A 17,975-nucleotide genomic window follows, 5' to 3' on the forward strand; every position below is an offset into this window, starting at 1 on the left:
TTTGAGAACATGAAAGTCTCGTTGCTCTTGGCTCCTGGAAATTTGACTTCCCAGCCAACTACACCTTTTATAGATACTTTCTTGAACCTTTTTTTCACAGTACTATAAATATAGTAGTAGTTGCCAGAAACTGTTTCCAGCATCATCCAACCACATGTTGACTGGACTGAAGCCCAACTTCACGTCTTTGGGAGAGGCTCCCTGTGCTGTTTTTAATATTATATCGAAAGCTTCTTCATCCTGGAGCAGCCCCAGTTCTCCCTGTAGCGAGGACAGTGGGAACATGGAGTGTTCCCACCAAAGTCACGCTAGCTATCCTTAGTTATCAAGCCAGTCAGCTTCAGAATCAGGTCCATTCTCTCATTCCACTGACCTAAAACCTAAAAATAACTCACACTTGAACTGTTTCTCTTCCATTTTTGTGTCTGTCTATTCAGTGGTCAGAGCAGTGTGGGGAAGAACAGGAGAAAAAAAAGAAACCAGCACATAGATACATGACAAATTTTCTTACTCTGTGAGCCTCCACCGTTCCACCACCTCTTGAGAAAATGTTCAGCCAAAATGTGTTTATTAAGTGAGAATTTGCTGTGTGAGATAATGTGTATTTTTGGACTCTAAAGAACACGTCACCATGAAGGCTCATGTCTCACGTGCTACAGGTTTCACCCTCACTGCACACAAGTCCACAGCAAAATCCCCTCTGAATGTAACACAACACAGATTTCATTCTGTAAATAATTTCTTCTATATCAGATCTTCAGTGTAATTCTTAATGTCTTCAATTTTAAAATCCTGAAATAAAATCTTAAGGATCTGAGCAAGCTCAAGGACATTCACCATAATCTACAGAGATTTAGTGCCACATGCACAGGTAATGACTACTGAAAGATTGCTACATAAAGGTAACAGGCTAATCATGATTAAGTCTTTTAAAATGATACTGTTAAATAGTTGATCTCCACTACTGCTCTACTGTAATATTTATTATGATCTAATGCATAATGAATTCAGATGGCTCCAGCCTAGATGGTGAAGGCTGGATTTCAATCTCACTTACAGCGAGGACTGATGTACAAAGGAAGACAGAATCAATACTTACATTTACATTTATATTTTAAAGAATAACTTGTGATGACATGATGGCAATACGAATGGCCACCTCTACAATGAGCCTCTTTCCCATTCCTACTTGAGGAATAAATCACAGGTTTAACCCTTACTAGAGCCACAGAGATTGCAGCTGGCCACTATATCTAAATTGTCACCCAAAAAAGCAAGTAAGCCAAAGAGAGCTGTGCTGGATTCCTAAGAAAAGAAAACCAGCCCTCACCAAAGGGAGAAAGACTGAGCTTGAAAGACAACAGGGGTTTTTTAAAATGAGACTATTACAATCCACACAGTAAAACCAAAATTAAAGTTGTAAATAAAAAGGTAATTAACTGTCTCCTTTATTGGATACTTTGGTATATGTTTCCTATCAGTTGCCACATTCCACCAGAAACAATCTCACAGATGTCCCAGGATGCCGACGTGAGGCATGTGGATCTGGGGCATATTTTTTATGACGGAGTGTTCAGCCAAATGGCATTTTGTGCTCTACACTAGTCACTATTTTTCAGTCTAGAGTACCAACTTGTTTAATTTGATTGTTCCTCTGAAGGTCCTACAACTTCAGTGAATTTATGGATCGCTTTGATTTATTGCCAGTTGCAGCTCGTTGTTTTCTAATAACCATTTGTCCTTACTTGAGCACACAGAGATTTTGGGAAGGTTTTCAGCCTAGGTAGAGCTACACGATATCCAGGTACAGCTGAAGATGGGAGGTGTAAATGCAGAGAATGATATTGATGCCCTTCAGCATGGCATGAAATTGGAAAGAATTTAGCTGCTGGATGAGTCTTTTTCATTTTAATTAATTAATCCCTTGCAAAACTACAGCTATTTTTAATTACAGCAAATTAACCCAACCTACGCTTAACTTCATCTCAGTCAATACTGAAGGAGCTGACACAGATGAACTCAAAAGCACCAACACATGCCTCTGCATCGCTCAGCCCTGGCTCAGAAGGGGCAACACACAGAGCTACTCACGCGGGCTGCAGCGGGCCCCGTGGTAGCCCGGGCGGCACATGCACTCGCCGGTCACTGGGTGACACTCCTCATTCTCAGCAGAGCACTGACATACTCGGTTACAGTTCTTACCATACGTGCCTGGTGGACAAGCTTGGGGAAGAGGAAATGTAAACCAATAGATTAAATTTGTCTTGGTAAATATAGCACTCAAACAAAGAGCGAGCTCAAATTTATTAAATCAAGCCCCTGCCTACAGAACGACGCTCTCCTCTGGGACCTGGGATTTATTACATTTACTTGGGGGTTACTTCACTGCTTGATTTTGTTTTGTTCAGTCAATTTGTGCCCAACTGTCAAGGGCGAGATACAATTTTCTTGTCACTAGAAAAAATCATAGGGAAATGTCAGGTAAAATTGACTAAAATAACAGCATAATTCACAAGAGACCAGGCATGTGGATAAAGACATTCTACCTTGTGCAGGGAGTTTAAACTTGCAAAGCTACTTTAGCACCAACATCTTCACGTTTCATTTTCCCTGTTGACAGCCACATTGCCTACAGGTTTTGGACTTTCCACGTCCAATTCTTAGGCCTCACTTCCATTAAGTTGCCCCAGCTGTAGGTTAGGATTTAGAATCCATTAGTGGAAGATATGGGGCACCACTGTCAAATCTTTAAATTCTTCTTGTTGTTTCCTTTTTGCTAAAGCAGTGCTCAGGTAAAACTTGGTACGGAAAAACAAAGTCAAAATGATGCAGCAGGGGTCACAGAATGACTCTGCTTTCAAAGATAGCTCCAGACAGCCAAATTCAACACTGAATAAAAAACAGCTACTGACTTTGCTATGAGCTCTGACAGCAGGAATAGACGGCCTCTCACGGGACAGGGCCCACAGAAAGCAGAGCTGCTGCTTTAACCACGGCACAGCGATGACCATGGGCACAAGCTGGGCTTCACTGCCACCTCCTCAGTCAATTTTGATCCAGCTGTACCCTGCCAGCCTGAAAGCTGCACATCTACAGAGGACAAACCCCATCTGCTCAAACTGTGCCCAGCACAACCAGTCAAACTACTTGGGTGTGTGATGAGCAGCTCTTGTCCACCTTCACTGCGGTGAGGTGGCTGTCTCCTGCCTCTTCAGGTGTTAAGTCATCAGGGTTTTATTTCAGAAATCAATGATTTCCTAGTTAATTTCCAAGGGAAGTATTTGCATTCTTGTAACAGACTTACATTTGTGGCAGGCCTGGTGGGTGGCTCCCGGGGGACAGCCGCAGTGGCCCGTCACGGGATGGCAGCGGGTGCCCATGGGGCAGCGGCACCGCAGGGCACAGCCCACGCCGTAGCGTCCAGGCGAGCAAGCTGAAACAGGCCAACCAGTCCTGGTTAGGGCATGGGGCAGAGGCCAGTGCAAAGTGACCTCCCTTCAATGCCATCTGCTGTACCCATCCCTGTGAGCACCTCCAGACTGACCCCACGGAGCACGGTGGGAGCGGGAGGATGCCTGGAAGGCCCAGCAGACACTCACGTTTGTCACAGTGCCTCCCCCGCCAGCCTTTCTCACAGTGGCACGCTCCGGTCTGATGGTGGCAGGACAAGGCGTGTACACAGTTACACTGCTCCTCACACTGCTTGCCAAAAAATCCCAAGGGGCAGACTGTGAGGGGAAGCAGAGAGAGCAACAGTTCTTCCTGCCTCACAGGAAAAACCCACCCTTGGCCAGCGAGCCCGTGTTGTTCTTCTTGTACATGGCAAAGGATATTAAAAACTGCATACCCAGAAAATATCAATGGAAGAGATCTTAGAAACATTCAAAGCATTGAACACTGGCTGTTAATGAGTGCACATGTGAAAGTTTGCAAAGACTTATTCATAGGCTGGGGCACAAATCCAGCTGGTGCCTACAGAGATGGCAATGCCGTTCCTTCTATGCACAGACAGAAGGATAAGTGTTTGAACAGTGAAAATACACTCTGTCCACGGGCTGCTCTGTACCTCCCAGATCTTTGCAAAGTGATGAAAGGGAAAGGGAGGGCTGAGGAATCAGAAAGTGGGCCCTGGAAAGACTTTGTGGGTCATGCTGGTGGCTGAGACTCTGGGAGCCCTCAGGAGACATTTGAAAATCACTCGTGGCTTGTGAAAATAACAGCACCTCAGCAGCTGAGCTGACAGCACAATTCAGGTCATCTGATACCTCTTGATTATGAGTTTTCTATTTCAGGGATTTACATGGATCTAAACATGCCAGACAGCTACGTCAAATTTGGGCAATCAGGACTTTATGTAACAGAGATGCAATCTGAACCATTACAGGCCAATTTGCTGAGCTACCCTCGATGACCCACAGAGCTGCAGCAGCATGTGGCTGATGTGGCAAACTCTCCTTACAACTCACTCCCTTTCACATGTTCTTCCTTGTACCTAATAAGGTAGAAAAATGCTTGCATTTTCTTGGCAGGCAGGAAACAGAAGAAAGAGGAGATGAAATGATTTAGACAAGGGCATGTATTTGGGGTGAGTGTTCACATTGGCATTATTTATCAGCCTACTGAAAAAATAAGACACAAAATAGAAACAGACCTTATATTGCAGAGGTAGAAATAGCTGATTGCAGCAGATAGTGTTAAAACAAAGCATCCACAGAAGGAAGGGCCCTTACCAGCATCACAGTGATCCCCAGTCCAGCCAGCATGACAGATGCATTTCCCTGAGTGCTGGTCACAAAGGCCGTGGTGGCAACTACAGTTCTGCTCACAGCCCTCTCTGTGCCTCCCATCTCCACACTCTGAAATGAGACAGGTGAGACCCATGGGGGACCAGGATGGGGGGGCTCCATGATTCTGAAAAATGGTGAGCCACCTAAACTGGTGCTAGCAACCTTCATGAGGATATGTTGAAGCCTCTCTAGAAATACATAATTTTCTCCTTTTCCTGTTGGAGGATTTCTTTTATCTCCTCAAATTGAGTTCACTACGTATCTTCCCTGTCCCCACAGGACAGAGAAGAACTTATTCCCCTCACCTCTTCAGCAAGTTTCTAGCACCATGGTATGTTCAAGTGCCAATCTCACATCTCCCCTCAGTCTTCTCATTTCTGACTAAACAATCTAGTTTTTTGCACCTCTCCACACCCGTTGCTTTCCAGCCCTTTGCCTCTCCCTCTTTTTTTTTAATCTGTGCTGTCTCAAACCAGACTTCTCCACAATGAACTTCCTTGCAGAGCAACTGAAACAAGGTGCTGGAGGATATGAGACTCACCCAGCTCACACACTATCCCTGTCCAACCCTGGGGACACAGGCACTGGCCCGTCACACGGTCACATGTGGCCTGGCCGTGGCAGCCGCAGCGCTGGAGGCAGTTTGCACCGTACCATCCAGAAGGACAGGCTGCAAAGAGGAGGCAGGACAGAAAGCCTTCCATTAAGAAGTGCAGGAGAAAGATGCAGGTCAAATACAACCTTTCCCACCTTACAACCTTTCTCCCCCTGGTGATTGTGGAGATGCTGTGGGAGGTACAACTGAGTAAAAATGGGACAAAATTGATAAGGAATTACACAGACCAATTGTAAAACTGGTCTGTGAACAAAATAGGTGATGAAGTGTGTTATGGACCTACCAAATGGTCTCACGTTTTCCTCTGTGCACCTACAAAACCCATCTCTTGGTTCCTACCAGCTTTCTTAACATTGACTGGAGTCATTGATTTCTCTGTTTTCAGAATGTCTTTGTAGAATCCTCTTAAAATCCCAACTTCTTCTCTAATTGATCATGCTACCCGCAGCTGGCTGATGACATTTCGCAGTTTACCTAATTTTAATTAAGCAAGTTTATTAGTTCTCATCACACCCACTTTCTACAGATAGAACCTTCTATTTTTTTGGCACAAAACAACCACCTCTATCATGTGCCAGAGAAGCATCCTTTTAAGATCTTAACAGGATCAAGTTTTCACTCTGCAAAAGCACAATCGCCTGAGGACGGCTCACTCGGCTTTACTCACTTATTCTACCTCCTCATTTCCAAAGAGAAATTAAATCCCTAACGTATCTTTAGAGACAAAGGATCTGTTTGACAACATCTTCATGTTTGACAACAGCTTTTCTTTGGTTTTGTGTTTGAGACCTTCACATAAACCAGAAAATTTTAGGTCCTGTTATCAAGAAGAGTTTGGTGCCTTTGCAATTTCTCATTCCTTCATGGAAGGAGCTCTTCACATTACGTTTTAAAGTGGGACACACTTAATTTATGAATTCCTTTACCCCTGCCAGCTTTCATCCCCTTTCCTTAACTGTGCCCTGGATAAACTGCAGGTGCTGACTCCAAACCCCAGCTCACTCAGGAGCATCCCCAGCAGCATCTCCAGCTGTGGAGCACTGCTTACAGAGCCAGGTGCCTCGTGAGGGAGGCACAGAAAGGGCAGCCTTCTGCAACAGAGATGGGCAGACTTTCTCTAGCAGCTTGGATGCAGGGGATTAAGATGTGTAACATAAGCCTCAGTGCAGCCTTTCTTTGCCAGCCTCTTTTCTTAAGGTTCCTTGGAGCCAGGCTTGTGTTTGAGTTACACATGTTGGTCTAATTGCCAAGGCTGGGAGTCCCAATGCCTTTCACATGTTCTGGATTTAGCCTATGTCTGGAACAGCATACGGTAATGACGTGGATCAGTTGAGTGCATGGGATAGTAAAGCAGGCCATAGAAAAGAAACAAGAGTTTCATTTCAGTGTCATAAATGGGAGTTTTATGGTTCTTTTCTCCCTTAATCAGACAGCCTTCAAAACCAACTCTCTTTCCAGTTTATGATTGTATTTCAGCCCTCTCTGCCTTGCACATGCTGAGCTCCTACACCAAGCCCCTGCAACATAGCATCACAGACTCAAATAATGGACCAAGTCATGATACTGTGCAGATACAAAACCAGTGACAACACAGAGCAATGAGCTGATGACTAAAACAGTAATGAAGACCCCTGAAGTTTCATTCTTCCCTCCTGTAACCTTTCATCAGGGATTTGAATTTGGACTGTACCTTCTTGGCAAGTGGCTCCTTTCCACCCTGGGCTACAAAGGCAGGTCCCAGTTACATGATGACAGAATGCTCCATTGTGACACTGACAAGTGTGGCTGCAGCCTGGCCCATACTTGTTCCCCTGGCAGGCTGCAAGGAGAAAAGTCCATAAAACCCCATCAAGAGGCATCAAAGGAACATTACACAGACAAAACCTGAGACACAATTGAGTACTGGGGAAACCAGTTTGAAACTAGGTTCCAGCAACCCAATTTTCACATCACAGGGGCACCTAAGTCCATATATTAACAACATCTGACACTAAGCAACATGGCTTAAAAATGTGTCTCATAGCACGTTCTGAAGAGGTTTTTATCACAGGGCAGGATCGTGGGGGTGATGGATCAGCTGTCATCCCCTGCCCTGCAGAATGTCTTTGTGCTAAACTAATGGCCCAGCAGAACAGAACCACCAGCTTGACAGTCCGGGCATTTATTTGCATCCTAGTAAGAGACCTGACAACTTCATTGTTTTCAGTGTTCATTTTTCACAGCTGGATGCCTTCCCTCACCCAGAGTCTCATTCTTTGGTCAGAGAGGGGTGATATTTTCAATGCATTCAGTTAAGCAGCTGGCTCCCAGGTGAAAACTTAACACAGCCATCTCGCAAATGTACACTTGCTGCAGCTCCATTTTCAGTGCTGTTGCCTATGAAAAATGGTAGTGATAAAATTCCTACAGTCCCCATTGCACTAGAGATTTGGATAGCTTTAAATGGTGGAAAACAGACAGTACTGCTACCTTGTTTTCTTCAGATACTACTAAAAAAAACCCCAAAAACCAAAACAAGCTGATGAAATGGGTAGCCTCTTTGCATGGTTTTGTGCCTGCCTTGCAGAGGCTCTCCTTCACCTATATGAAGCTGTCAGAGCTCCTCATCCCTGAAGCACTACTGGCATGCGCTGGAGAGGCAAAAAAAGCCCTGCTCCAGAAAAGCATCCTGCGCTCACTGACCATGACATCTCACAAGATCAGATCCAGATGATGACTTTTCACCAAAACCCCTGTCCCTTAGAGGGTGTCAGTGCACAGAACACGATGTAATGCTGCAGGAGTACATGTGCCTGGGGATTGATGGAGGTGTGAAACCATCTTGACCTTATGGGTGAACTTGGTTGACAGTTCTGACCCACTGTCAACCTTTTTCTTCTCATCTGAGGACTTTATGCTTCTCAACATTGTTCTCACAGACATCATTTCTCCCAGGACTTCTTCTCAACAGTGTTAATTTTTGTCATCACTTGGACCCCCATTCACATTGAAACCACAAGAAAAAGCAGGATCACAGTCCTATCACAGTTAAAAGTTTGTTCTGCAAATGAAGCTTGGTTGCCAAGTTAAAAGTTCAGCCCATCCTACAGAGCTCTGGCTCAGTTTTGGGAGCAGAGCTAAACATTTCCACAATACAGACCAGAACTATATCATAACCAAGCCAAAGGAAAAACCAGCTCATAACCAGGTCCCCTGACTGGTTACTAGTAGTTCGTGTGAGGATTTTGGAGTATGTGTGCAAAGCTCTTCTTGCATGTACAGACAAGACAAAGAGTTTTCCAGTGAAATTTCTGGTAAGAAAGTAGAAATTTCTGGAACAGAAAGTGTTCTTTATTCTATTGGGTGGACACAAATGGATTTTAGCTTCTTGGTAGGATGATCCTAATCATCAAGGTACTTTTAAGACAACCGGGGGGTATATCGATGCTGTTTGATGAAGTTCCTCAACGGAATGTACAAACATTCCTGAGCCCTCTCCTTTCTTCACAATGAGTGCAAAGGGAAGAAGTAATAGAAAAGTTTAAAGTACTAGATTTCTTCCTGCTTTGAAATCTTGCTCTTCATGCCTTTAGTGTGTATGGGGAAGATTTACTCATTGGCAATCTTTAAAATCTCTTTTTGGACACAAAGTAAAGAACATGTTGAAACTGGAGATTTTCTTCCAGACTGGAACTCAACAGCCATCCACAGTACCTGGAAGCATAGGGAATGATAGGCACTAGGACTCTGTAATGTGCCCAGAAACTTTGATTTCATGCAGCTCCTGTGGATTAGTCTCCTTGAAATGACGTTTTGGCTTTAAAAGAGCCGGGAATTTGCAAAGTCAAGTGCTCACACACCAGGAAATGTGAAAGCCCTGGTTGTCAGCACTCCTGAGCACACACTCTAGCAGAGCCCATCTTTCTGTACTCATTTGCTTTGCAAAGCAGTGTGGTCTCTGTTTTACCACGAGGAACTGCTACTGTGAAGATCCTGTTGAGCTCCACCAGCTCCAGAAAGAGTTGTTTTCAGTACAAACAGAATCAAGGCAAAATGCAGATGCTGGATTGTGATCAGTTGCTACAGATCATCTGCAACATGAGTTTTTCCCTTTTTCATTTTTTTTGAGACATTAAAATTTGGACAAGTTTGTAGACAGAAAGGAAGGTTACATCTCTGGCATAAAGAGGTGCCAAATGTCAAGTCCTCATTTCTGTGTCACTGAGGCATTGTGACACTCGATGAAACAGTTTCTTTAACAGACAAAACATGAGCAACATACTTTTTTTAAATCTCTTTCTTGGAAACCTAAAGTAACTTAGGTGGACACTCAAACAAACCTCCCAAAAGAAAGAAATCGCCAAACACAAACTTAAACTGAGGCAGAGCTGATTTCATCCCTGATGAATATAATTCATTTACAAGCAATTGAAAAGCACCATCTTGTAATGGAAAGCGTGGGTCAGCTTCAACAAAAGGCATTACTGTCTGTGTTGCCCATAATTAGATATAAGTGTATAAAATGCACTGCATGGTCACCTTCAGATCAATTCAAATCTCATGATGTCAAAATTATTCTTCAATATCCTCTAGCATATTGCCTGCAACCTGATTACTTGAATACAAGTGGTGTCCTTCCAGCTGCTAGAGCTGGCGAGTCCCAGGAACCTGTAAATGTGAATATTAAACACCCAAACAAGGATGAGGAGTGCTGATGACTCTGCTCCATGGATGCCTTACTCTGAGCAGCCTGAGTGGTGTGGCTGAGGTCCAGACTTAAAATCTTAATGAAGATTCATCATTTAGCCAAGAGAAAAGGAGGTTAACCCTTTGCACTGTTAACTGTCCCTGCTCTTTAACTTGCAAGCAAAACAGACCTTAGAGGCTTTGGCATCTTTACCAGCTTGAGGAATAAATCAATGTGGCATAAAGCTCTAATGGCTGTAGCATAACAGAATAAATAGGGGCTTTTTTTCCTCATGCAAGGAAAGGAAGGCACAGAAGGCCACTAACAAAGAGCTGTGTTTCTTAACTGAATTTAATTAAATACATAGGAACAAAGCTTCTCATCCCTAAGGAATGGGGAAGGGCCAAGGTGACACATTGCTAATGCCATGGCTCTGCTGCAAGGCAGTAAAGGTGGGCTGTGACCCAGAAGCAAACATTATACCTGTTCAGCAGCACCTTTTATATTCTACTGTATGGCTCTGGCTCTCCAGTTATTTCACAGTCAGCTCACTAACTTTACACCCACAGGGGAGGATTAACACCACCATCTCCAGGTATTGGGAGACAAAGCAGCAAGTGTTCCTGGGAGAGGAAAAAGGACTGAAACAGTGGGATGTTTGCAGAAATATCTTAAAAGTGAAAGGATTCACCAGCATTGACCCTCCTGTAAATCAAAAGAGAAGCAGATTTTGCAGAAGCCCTTTTTGAAGACAGGTTGTGTTGTGTGGTAGGGACAACTGAGGGAAATATCTCATGAAGAGCAAGTACAGTCCTCAAACAGCACTGCTATAACATGGTTTACAGGTGGAGAATGGAACTGTTTCAATACAAGTAACCTTTCTCTCTACTTTTTAAATGAAATCAATACTCTATTGCAGAAACCCACAACCTGCGAATTCACAAGTCTTACAGAAGTGTTCACTAACAATAAAGCTCCCTATGAAGCTGCTTTGGATCCCAGCTCTACAACACAGTCATGCAGATAGCAGTCCTGTTTTCAAAAGGAAGTATGGTCCATGCCCTTGTCCTGAAGTGAAATTAGGAAGTTGAGAGGCTAAAATCTGAAAGTCTTACAAAACCAAAACGTATTTGCTAAATTTCACAAACAGCCTCAGTGATCTCCATCTGTAATGTCATGTAACTAAAGATAACAATTTAATTTCCCATAAAATTCAGTGAACACTTTCTCAGAAGAGTCAGTTTTATACAAGCATACACACAATCACACAAAACACCTTATCAGCTTAAAGTCTGTAGGATAACCCATACTTGTGAAAATCTAGGATGTTGACTTTTACTTTTTAAATCAATAACTTTTCTAAGAACTAGGTAAAAAAAAAAACAAAACAAAACAACCAGCTTTTCATGCTCAAATAACAAAATAGTCCCAGCTCTGATTTTTCCCACTTTGTACACTTGGAGTCTGTCACTCTCAAACTGAAAACCAGATGAGACCCACTAGAAACAGAGATACAACATTTCATCTCCTAATGTTGCACAGAAATAAAAAGCAGAGACTTGTTATATGGGATGAGACAGCTCTGCTATTTAAAAATTGATGCTTATAATATTTCCTGGGTGCCCACAGGAGTTAAAGGAAAAAACCAAGTTGATTATTTACACAGCTACCAAAAACCTTTCCCTTTTTTGGTATCTTTGGAAAAGAATGTGACCTATCTAAAATTGTACTGTAGTAGGTCATCCTACATTCCCAGAAGAAAGCCATGTCTCTTAAGAAATCCATGTTAGTCAGAAGCTTAAATGGTTTGTGAAGAGCGCTGGTGAGTGTAGCCATACATACGCTGCTCGCAGGTCTCTCCCAGCCAGCCCGGGAGGCAGCGGCACGTTCCCAGGATGTGGTCGCAGCCAGCAGCATTCTTGCACTTGCACACCTGGTGGCAGTCAAGCCCAAAGAATCCATCTGGACAAGCTGAAAATGCAAAACGTTCATTTTTAACAGAGTTCCTGTGGGTTTTTTCATTGTATAAAATCAAGCTTAGAGATGTGAAAACGTGGGGTGCTGCTCATCCCCCCCCCGTCACTCTGTGACTATGCTCCCGAGCCAAATGCCCAAGGTTCAACATGCCCAAGGTTCTTTCAGTAGAGCTGATCAGGCACTTAACACCTTCAGAAATGTCTGGTTTTCTTCCAGAAAAAAAAAAAAAAGTGGCTTTATAGTTTTATTCTTACCCATTATTATTTTCTGTGATCATGTCAGCACTGGAGAGGTAACAGTATGACTGAATGATAGTTGGTGGAGATGACTCTGAGGAGGTGAAACTGCCCTGTGCTGGTGGATGATGATGTGTCTTTGGTTGCTATCTGTGTTACTGATAGGCAAGTTACATAGGGACACACTACTGCACAGCAAATACCTCCTGAGCCACCACAAGGTCTCCACTCTTCATGCTCTTTTCAATGAATCATATGGAAAGTCTTGGGTCACCAGACTTGGGTCCAGAGAACTGAAAGGTTTGCCTTGATTCATCTAAAACTGAAACACGACTGAGGCATCACCCCTGCCTCAAACACCATGGCAGACTCAAGCATGATGGTACTTTTCCCTTAGGTTTACTGCATCACCAGGGGATGAACACTGGTTTTACATGCCAAGGCACTGCAGCACATCAGCTGGTAACACAAATGCTCAAAATGACAATTACAGGCTCACTTGACCATAAATCCTCCAAGGGCTTTCTACAGTTGCTAGTGTGCATCCACAGAGGCAGACTAAGCTGGATAAGCCTGGCTAACCTCAAAATAAAGAAAGATACTACAAAAGCCCAATGCTGAGACTCAGCGAGGGCTGAAATTACATTAAGAGTGTTAATAAACCTGAAGAGGAGATTAAGGATATTTGGGGCAAATAAAGAGCTTGGAAATGGCCAGTGAAAGGACATTTTGCAAAAGGGACTGGCATATAAACCTATAAAGCCCTCCTTCATGCTGCAGGTAACAAATCAAAGAAGAGAAATAGCAGTAGTTTGTTCCCACCTTGAAAAAGAGCACCAATCCCCTGAAAAACCCCAAAGGCAAATTTTGCATCTTCTGCAGCTTCACCTTGACTTGGGATCCTATGCTGCCACCATGTAAAATAACTGAAGCAATGACTGCAGGCTCCAACGTGCTCATTGTGCCGGGCTGATATTAATATTAACTATCACTATTAATCAATATTAGATTTTGTAAGGTGCTGCCTTCTTCTAGGAGTCTGAACTTAGAAGGCTGCAAAAGTTTCAGTTTCAACATTTCTGTGATGATGGAAAATTCTTTCCCAGCCCAGGGATCAGGCAGCAGCAGCATGTGAGAAGTCCAAGGCAAGGCAGCCGCGCCAGGTCTCAATCTCTACGTTGTTGTCTGCAAGGCACAGAGCTTGGCCAATGTGGGTGGATTGCCAAGAGGACGGCAAAAAGCACATCCCTGCCAGAAGGAAACCCTGCCAGTCTCTGAGTCGCTAAAAACAGAAGTGCTACAGCTTCTCAGAGAAAAGGTGCCAAGAAGGTTCCACCAAGGGCAAACCACCCACACGTTTTCCTCCCTCTTCATCTTTTGGAAGCAGCCAAACCATTCTGGCTGAAACTCTCTATGTGAAAAGGTAACACAAGTCAGCTCAGAGCAAACACCTCGTCTGCTTGAGAGAAAACATGTAGAAAACAAGGTCTTACGAACAGCAAGTGCTAAATTCTATTCTCCTCACAACAGTCTTATTTCAGGAATTAAAAAAAAGATAAAAATGTCCAACATGAGTGATTTGGAGGCTGAGACTTGCAGTTTTGTTCCCAACAGATATCACCCAAGCTTCTTCATATTCCTCACACCTATTTTGGCAAAGGATATTTGGCTGCTTTGTCCTCGTTTTGATTACTGCTGGAAGGAAAAGATTTACATCACAACACAGAGAACTGTATTGCTTCTCCAATAAGAAATACTAATTAAAAATAGAGGATAGACTCCTGAGAACAGAGCTCAACTAAAGCATTTTTTAAAAGGGGCACAGTGGAGATATGATAAATTATGAGGCAGACCATGCAGCAGAACTCTGAAAAGAGTGCTTGAGTAATAATTTCTGGGAAGAATGAGAGGGGAACAAAAAGCCATTTCTGAAGCTGAGGCAGTGGAGTGTTCTGCTGCATCCTTGGTAAGGCTGTGGAGCTCCTCCCTTCCCATCAGAGGGCAGCCACTGCCTGCGCGAGCTGCCGCTGCCCCTTCACAGCTCTAATACCACCTTTGTATAAACTGGCTCCTTAAAGCTGCTTTCTCAGTAAAACAATTATGACTCTGGTTTAACGATCATCATTTGCAGAATCTTTAACCATTTACAATTAGATATCTTTCACGAGGTCTGACTGACTAGGTGCTGCTTCTGTTGTGTGCAAGACCGTACTCCTTATGCTCTGCAGAACAATGCAGCATGACAGCAACCTCCTGAGACGAGGCTGCAGACTGACTCACAGTTACACTGTTGTGTAATTTTGAGTCCAGTCCAACCTTCCCAAAATTTTACCAAATGATCAGTTAACAGAAAATGATCTCTTGGACTTATTAAAGTTAAAAGTGTATCTATCTTTAAATAGTTGCTTTGGGAAAATGCACAGATCGATGTTTTTCTCTTAAAACGTTTCAGAGAGGCACTAGAAACTAGCAAGGGTAACAAACGTCTTTCTGCTCAGTGTACAAACATTAGGATTACACTTTGATGAAAAAGAGAGTCTTTCCATGAAGATGTGATCTAGCAGGAGTCTTAAGCTTGTATCTAATTTTAACCACTGTAAAACATGTGCCCAACACCAGCCACCCAGCAAAAAGCTTTGCTGAGTCAGGAATGGAACAGCACTTTTCAGTATTGTCTTCTGATTAAAGTTCAATGGTTTGCAATTTACAGTGCCTGATTCAAATAAAACCAGCTCTCTGCAGAGAACCACTCCCCACCTTCACAATCCCAAAAGAAGCCAGGGGGAGCAGCAGTACCTCTCTCACAGAAGGTCCCTGTCCAGCCTGCGGCGCAGGTACAGGCTCCGCTCACGTGGTCACAGGCAGCTCCGTTCTGGCACTGACAGCTGTACTTGCAGCTCGGGCCAAAGCTTCCCTGGGGGCATCCTGTAGCACAGGAATCAAAACCAGATGATGGGTTAATTCTGGAGCAGATCAGGGGATCAACGGGGAATTTTCAGATACATGGGAATCCTTGCTATTTCCAAAAGAAGAATCATGGCATAACGGTAATGCCTTCAAACCGACCTTGGGGTTCAGGTGAGTTGGGCTATTTTTATTAAAAACTATTTTAGGAAAACCCCAGGATGCTGAAAGACTAGATTTTGCACAGAAAACTAACATCACTTGATAGCTGCAAAGCCTGCTACTTCACAGGTTCTGCTTGATGACACTTTGCACGCTGATCTGGAGTTTCTTTATGTGCACCATCTCCTGCAGGACTTCATCAGTCAGGATGGGGAAAGCTCCCAGTTTCTCCTTTTAAGGCCCTAGCCTTCATTTTTCTGTAAATCTTCCTTCCCCAGAACACTGGAGAAAATATGAAATGTAGTAGCTTCCTTCAGAAAGCTCTGAACTGAAGGCTGCACGCTTCACTTTCAGGCTCTGCTTTGAAAAACTGAAGTGGAAAACGTTACATCTGGGGGACAGATTAACAATTACATTTCCTCAGCAGTTAATGCAAGAAGTTTTAAAAGATTTGCATGGTACTCAATACCAGAAGAAAGAAAACAACACTTGAAAACGAAAATAATTTCTTCCAAGATTATAGGAAAATCAATTAAGAATAAGGCCAGTTGCCTAATTCGCATTAGATGTTTTGGACAAGCTGAAATACAGAGATATCCTTGGCTAAACACACCATTACAGGGCATTTACCCAGGTTTGAAGGTCTTGTGAAGTCCTCTCTAAGTGAGTTACATAGATTATTGCCAGATCTCCTTTCAAAAGTGTGTGATTTTAGCATTCACATCAACAGAGTGATTTGCAGGGAATCTGGAATGAATCACAGAGAACAGAAAATAACGAGAGTTCTCTTTGTTTTCATGTCTGGAATAAAGGGGTGGGTTTGGTGTGACCTATTTGAGATTTAGGTGGGCAGAGATTGGAGTTGGCATGAATTTGGTTGCTCCTGCAGCTTAGTGATGCTCTGATAATTGAAGCTAACCCCTGGGTCTCACAGAAAGGTTAAAGTTGGGATAGGAGATAGAAGGATAGCAAAGTACCTTTTGTATTTTTGTTGTCAATCGTCTGTTGGAAACGTGTCATTGTGTAAGTGTGGAGTTGTTTGAATGTATTTTTTTGCACTTAACAGGTGAAATTCAGTCCCAAGGTTGAATGAGTGCAAAATCCCATTTGCTTCACCTCCTGTTCCCAAAGCTGCAGATCATTGTGCATCTTCCCTCCTACACTAGTTCAATAAATAAGTATATGGAAGTGCACTTGTGCCTTCAAAGCTTGATCCTCCTCAGTGTTTGTATTTCACTTGAAATTTCAGTGAGAATCCAGATAATCTATGTAAGAAAAACACAGCTGAGACTTTCAAGGTGATGGCAATGGGTCAGTGCACTTCACAAATGATTTCTCAGTCCACATCTCAGAGAAGCTGCTCTCTGCTCAAGCAAGCACAGGCTGCTGCAATGCTGGCCAAGATCCACTCACCCACCAGGGAATCTGCCTGCAAAGGGAAAGGGCCCAACCTGCAGCAAGAGCTTGGGATGCCTCATGGAATTGCTTTGGTTGGAAAAGACCTTTAAGATCATCAAGTCTAACCACTAACCTAACACTGCCTCAGGAGCAGAGGAGCCCTCCAGGAACAGTAAAGATCTCACCTCCCAAGCAGCATAAAATGTTCAGGGAAGAATTATGGCTTTCATCATCATGCATACATATGTATACATATGCATGCACACACACTCAACTGAAGTGAGGTAAAACACAGACTGAAAAACCCAGAAAACTCATAGACAGAAAATTATAGAGGCTGACACGTTGTCTGTGGCAATAGCCTCACTGATTACCTTGCCAGAGAAGATTACAACCAGCTATTTGGCTAGTTTCTATCTGCAGAGATGCTGTTGAGAGAGAGGTCAAGAGCAAAAGAGAAGTGGAGCTGGCAACTCTTTCTCTGGAAGCCGGTCTTCCCAACTAACTGTCCTTCCATTCCCTCTGTGCCAACAGCAACAAGAGCTGTAAGAGCAACTTTCCAGGGTTTTTGTCTTAGGTCACTTTTCCAGATTAATTGTTATGACATGTCTGTGTGACAAAAGTAGTTAATTCTGCCTATGCTGCAGAGACTCTGGTAGCTACATCTGTGCTACTTTAAGATTCTTAAATAACTCAATAAAATATGTATTCTATTTAACAACATCCATACTATTACTACTACTAATAGTAATAATAATAGCAGCAGCAGCTTAACTTTGCAACTTATTGTCACAAGATGAAGTAGATAGTAAATGACTGTATGGAATCAGAAAGGAAATAGGAAAAAAAGATCAAGTTATATTAAATAGAGAGATATTGCTTCTGTCTCAGGAAGCTCCTGAGTGACAAATTGATGCAACCTGGAATAAGATATCAAGAATTATCTGTATGCCTGATTTTTACCCTCTAAAGGCTTCTGCTATTGACCTCTGTTACAGACAGATTAGTGGAGATCACGGGCTTCTGGTAAGATCATTGTGCATTTTTGTTCTTAATAAATAGAGGACCCTAAATCTTCCTGATTTTGCCTCAGTTATGTACACATGAAGCATTTAGATATGCCTGGTCTTTAAAAAACATTTATGAAGGAAAAACACAGACCTAAAACCAGATAAATAAAACCAATATGGAAATAGGCAGTGCAAACCCATAAGCCAAATACACATCAA

The 17,975-nt window shown here is 43.1% G+C and overlaps 1 protein-coding gene across 1 annotated transcript in view; it reads right to left on the reverse strand.

Annotated features, from left to right (window-relative positions):
* The window catches only part of LOC104562671 (multiple epidermal growth factor-like domains protein 6), a 191,789-nt gene that overhangs the window by 11,180 nt on the left and 162,634 nt on the right, over positions 1–17,975 (reverse strand). The window contains exons 23-30 of the mRNA XM_062005292.1: positions 15,079–15,207; positions 11,912–12,040; positions 7,094–7,222; positions 5,329–5,457; positions 4,731–4,856; positions 3,600–3,728; positions 3,305–3,433; positions 2,092–2,223 (exon numbers count right to left, since the gene is read on the reverse strand). Of these exons, the coding sequence (XP_061861276.1) occupies positions 2,092–2,223; positions 3,305–3,433; positions 3,600–3,728; positions 4,731–4,856; positions 5,329–5,457; positions 7,094–7,222; positions 11,912–12,040; positions 15,079–15,207 (1,032 nt within the window). The remainder of the gene's footprint in view (positions 1–2,091; positions 2,224–3,304; positions 3,434–3,599; positions 3,729–4,730; positions 4,857–5,328; positions 5,458–7,093; positions 7,223–11,911; positions 12,041–15,078; positions 15,208–17,975) is intronic.

The sequence above is a fragment of the Colius striatus genome, chromosome 12, assembly GCF_028858725.1.
Source record: "Colius striatus isolate bColStr4 chromosome 12, bColStr4.1.hap1, whole genome shotgun sequence".
Classification (NCBI taxonomy): domain Eukaryota; kingdom Metazoa; phylum Chordata; class Aves; order Coliiformes; family Coliidae; genus Colius; species Colius striatus.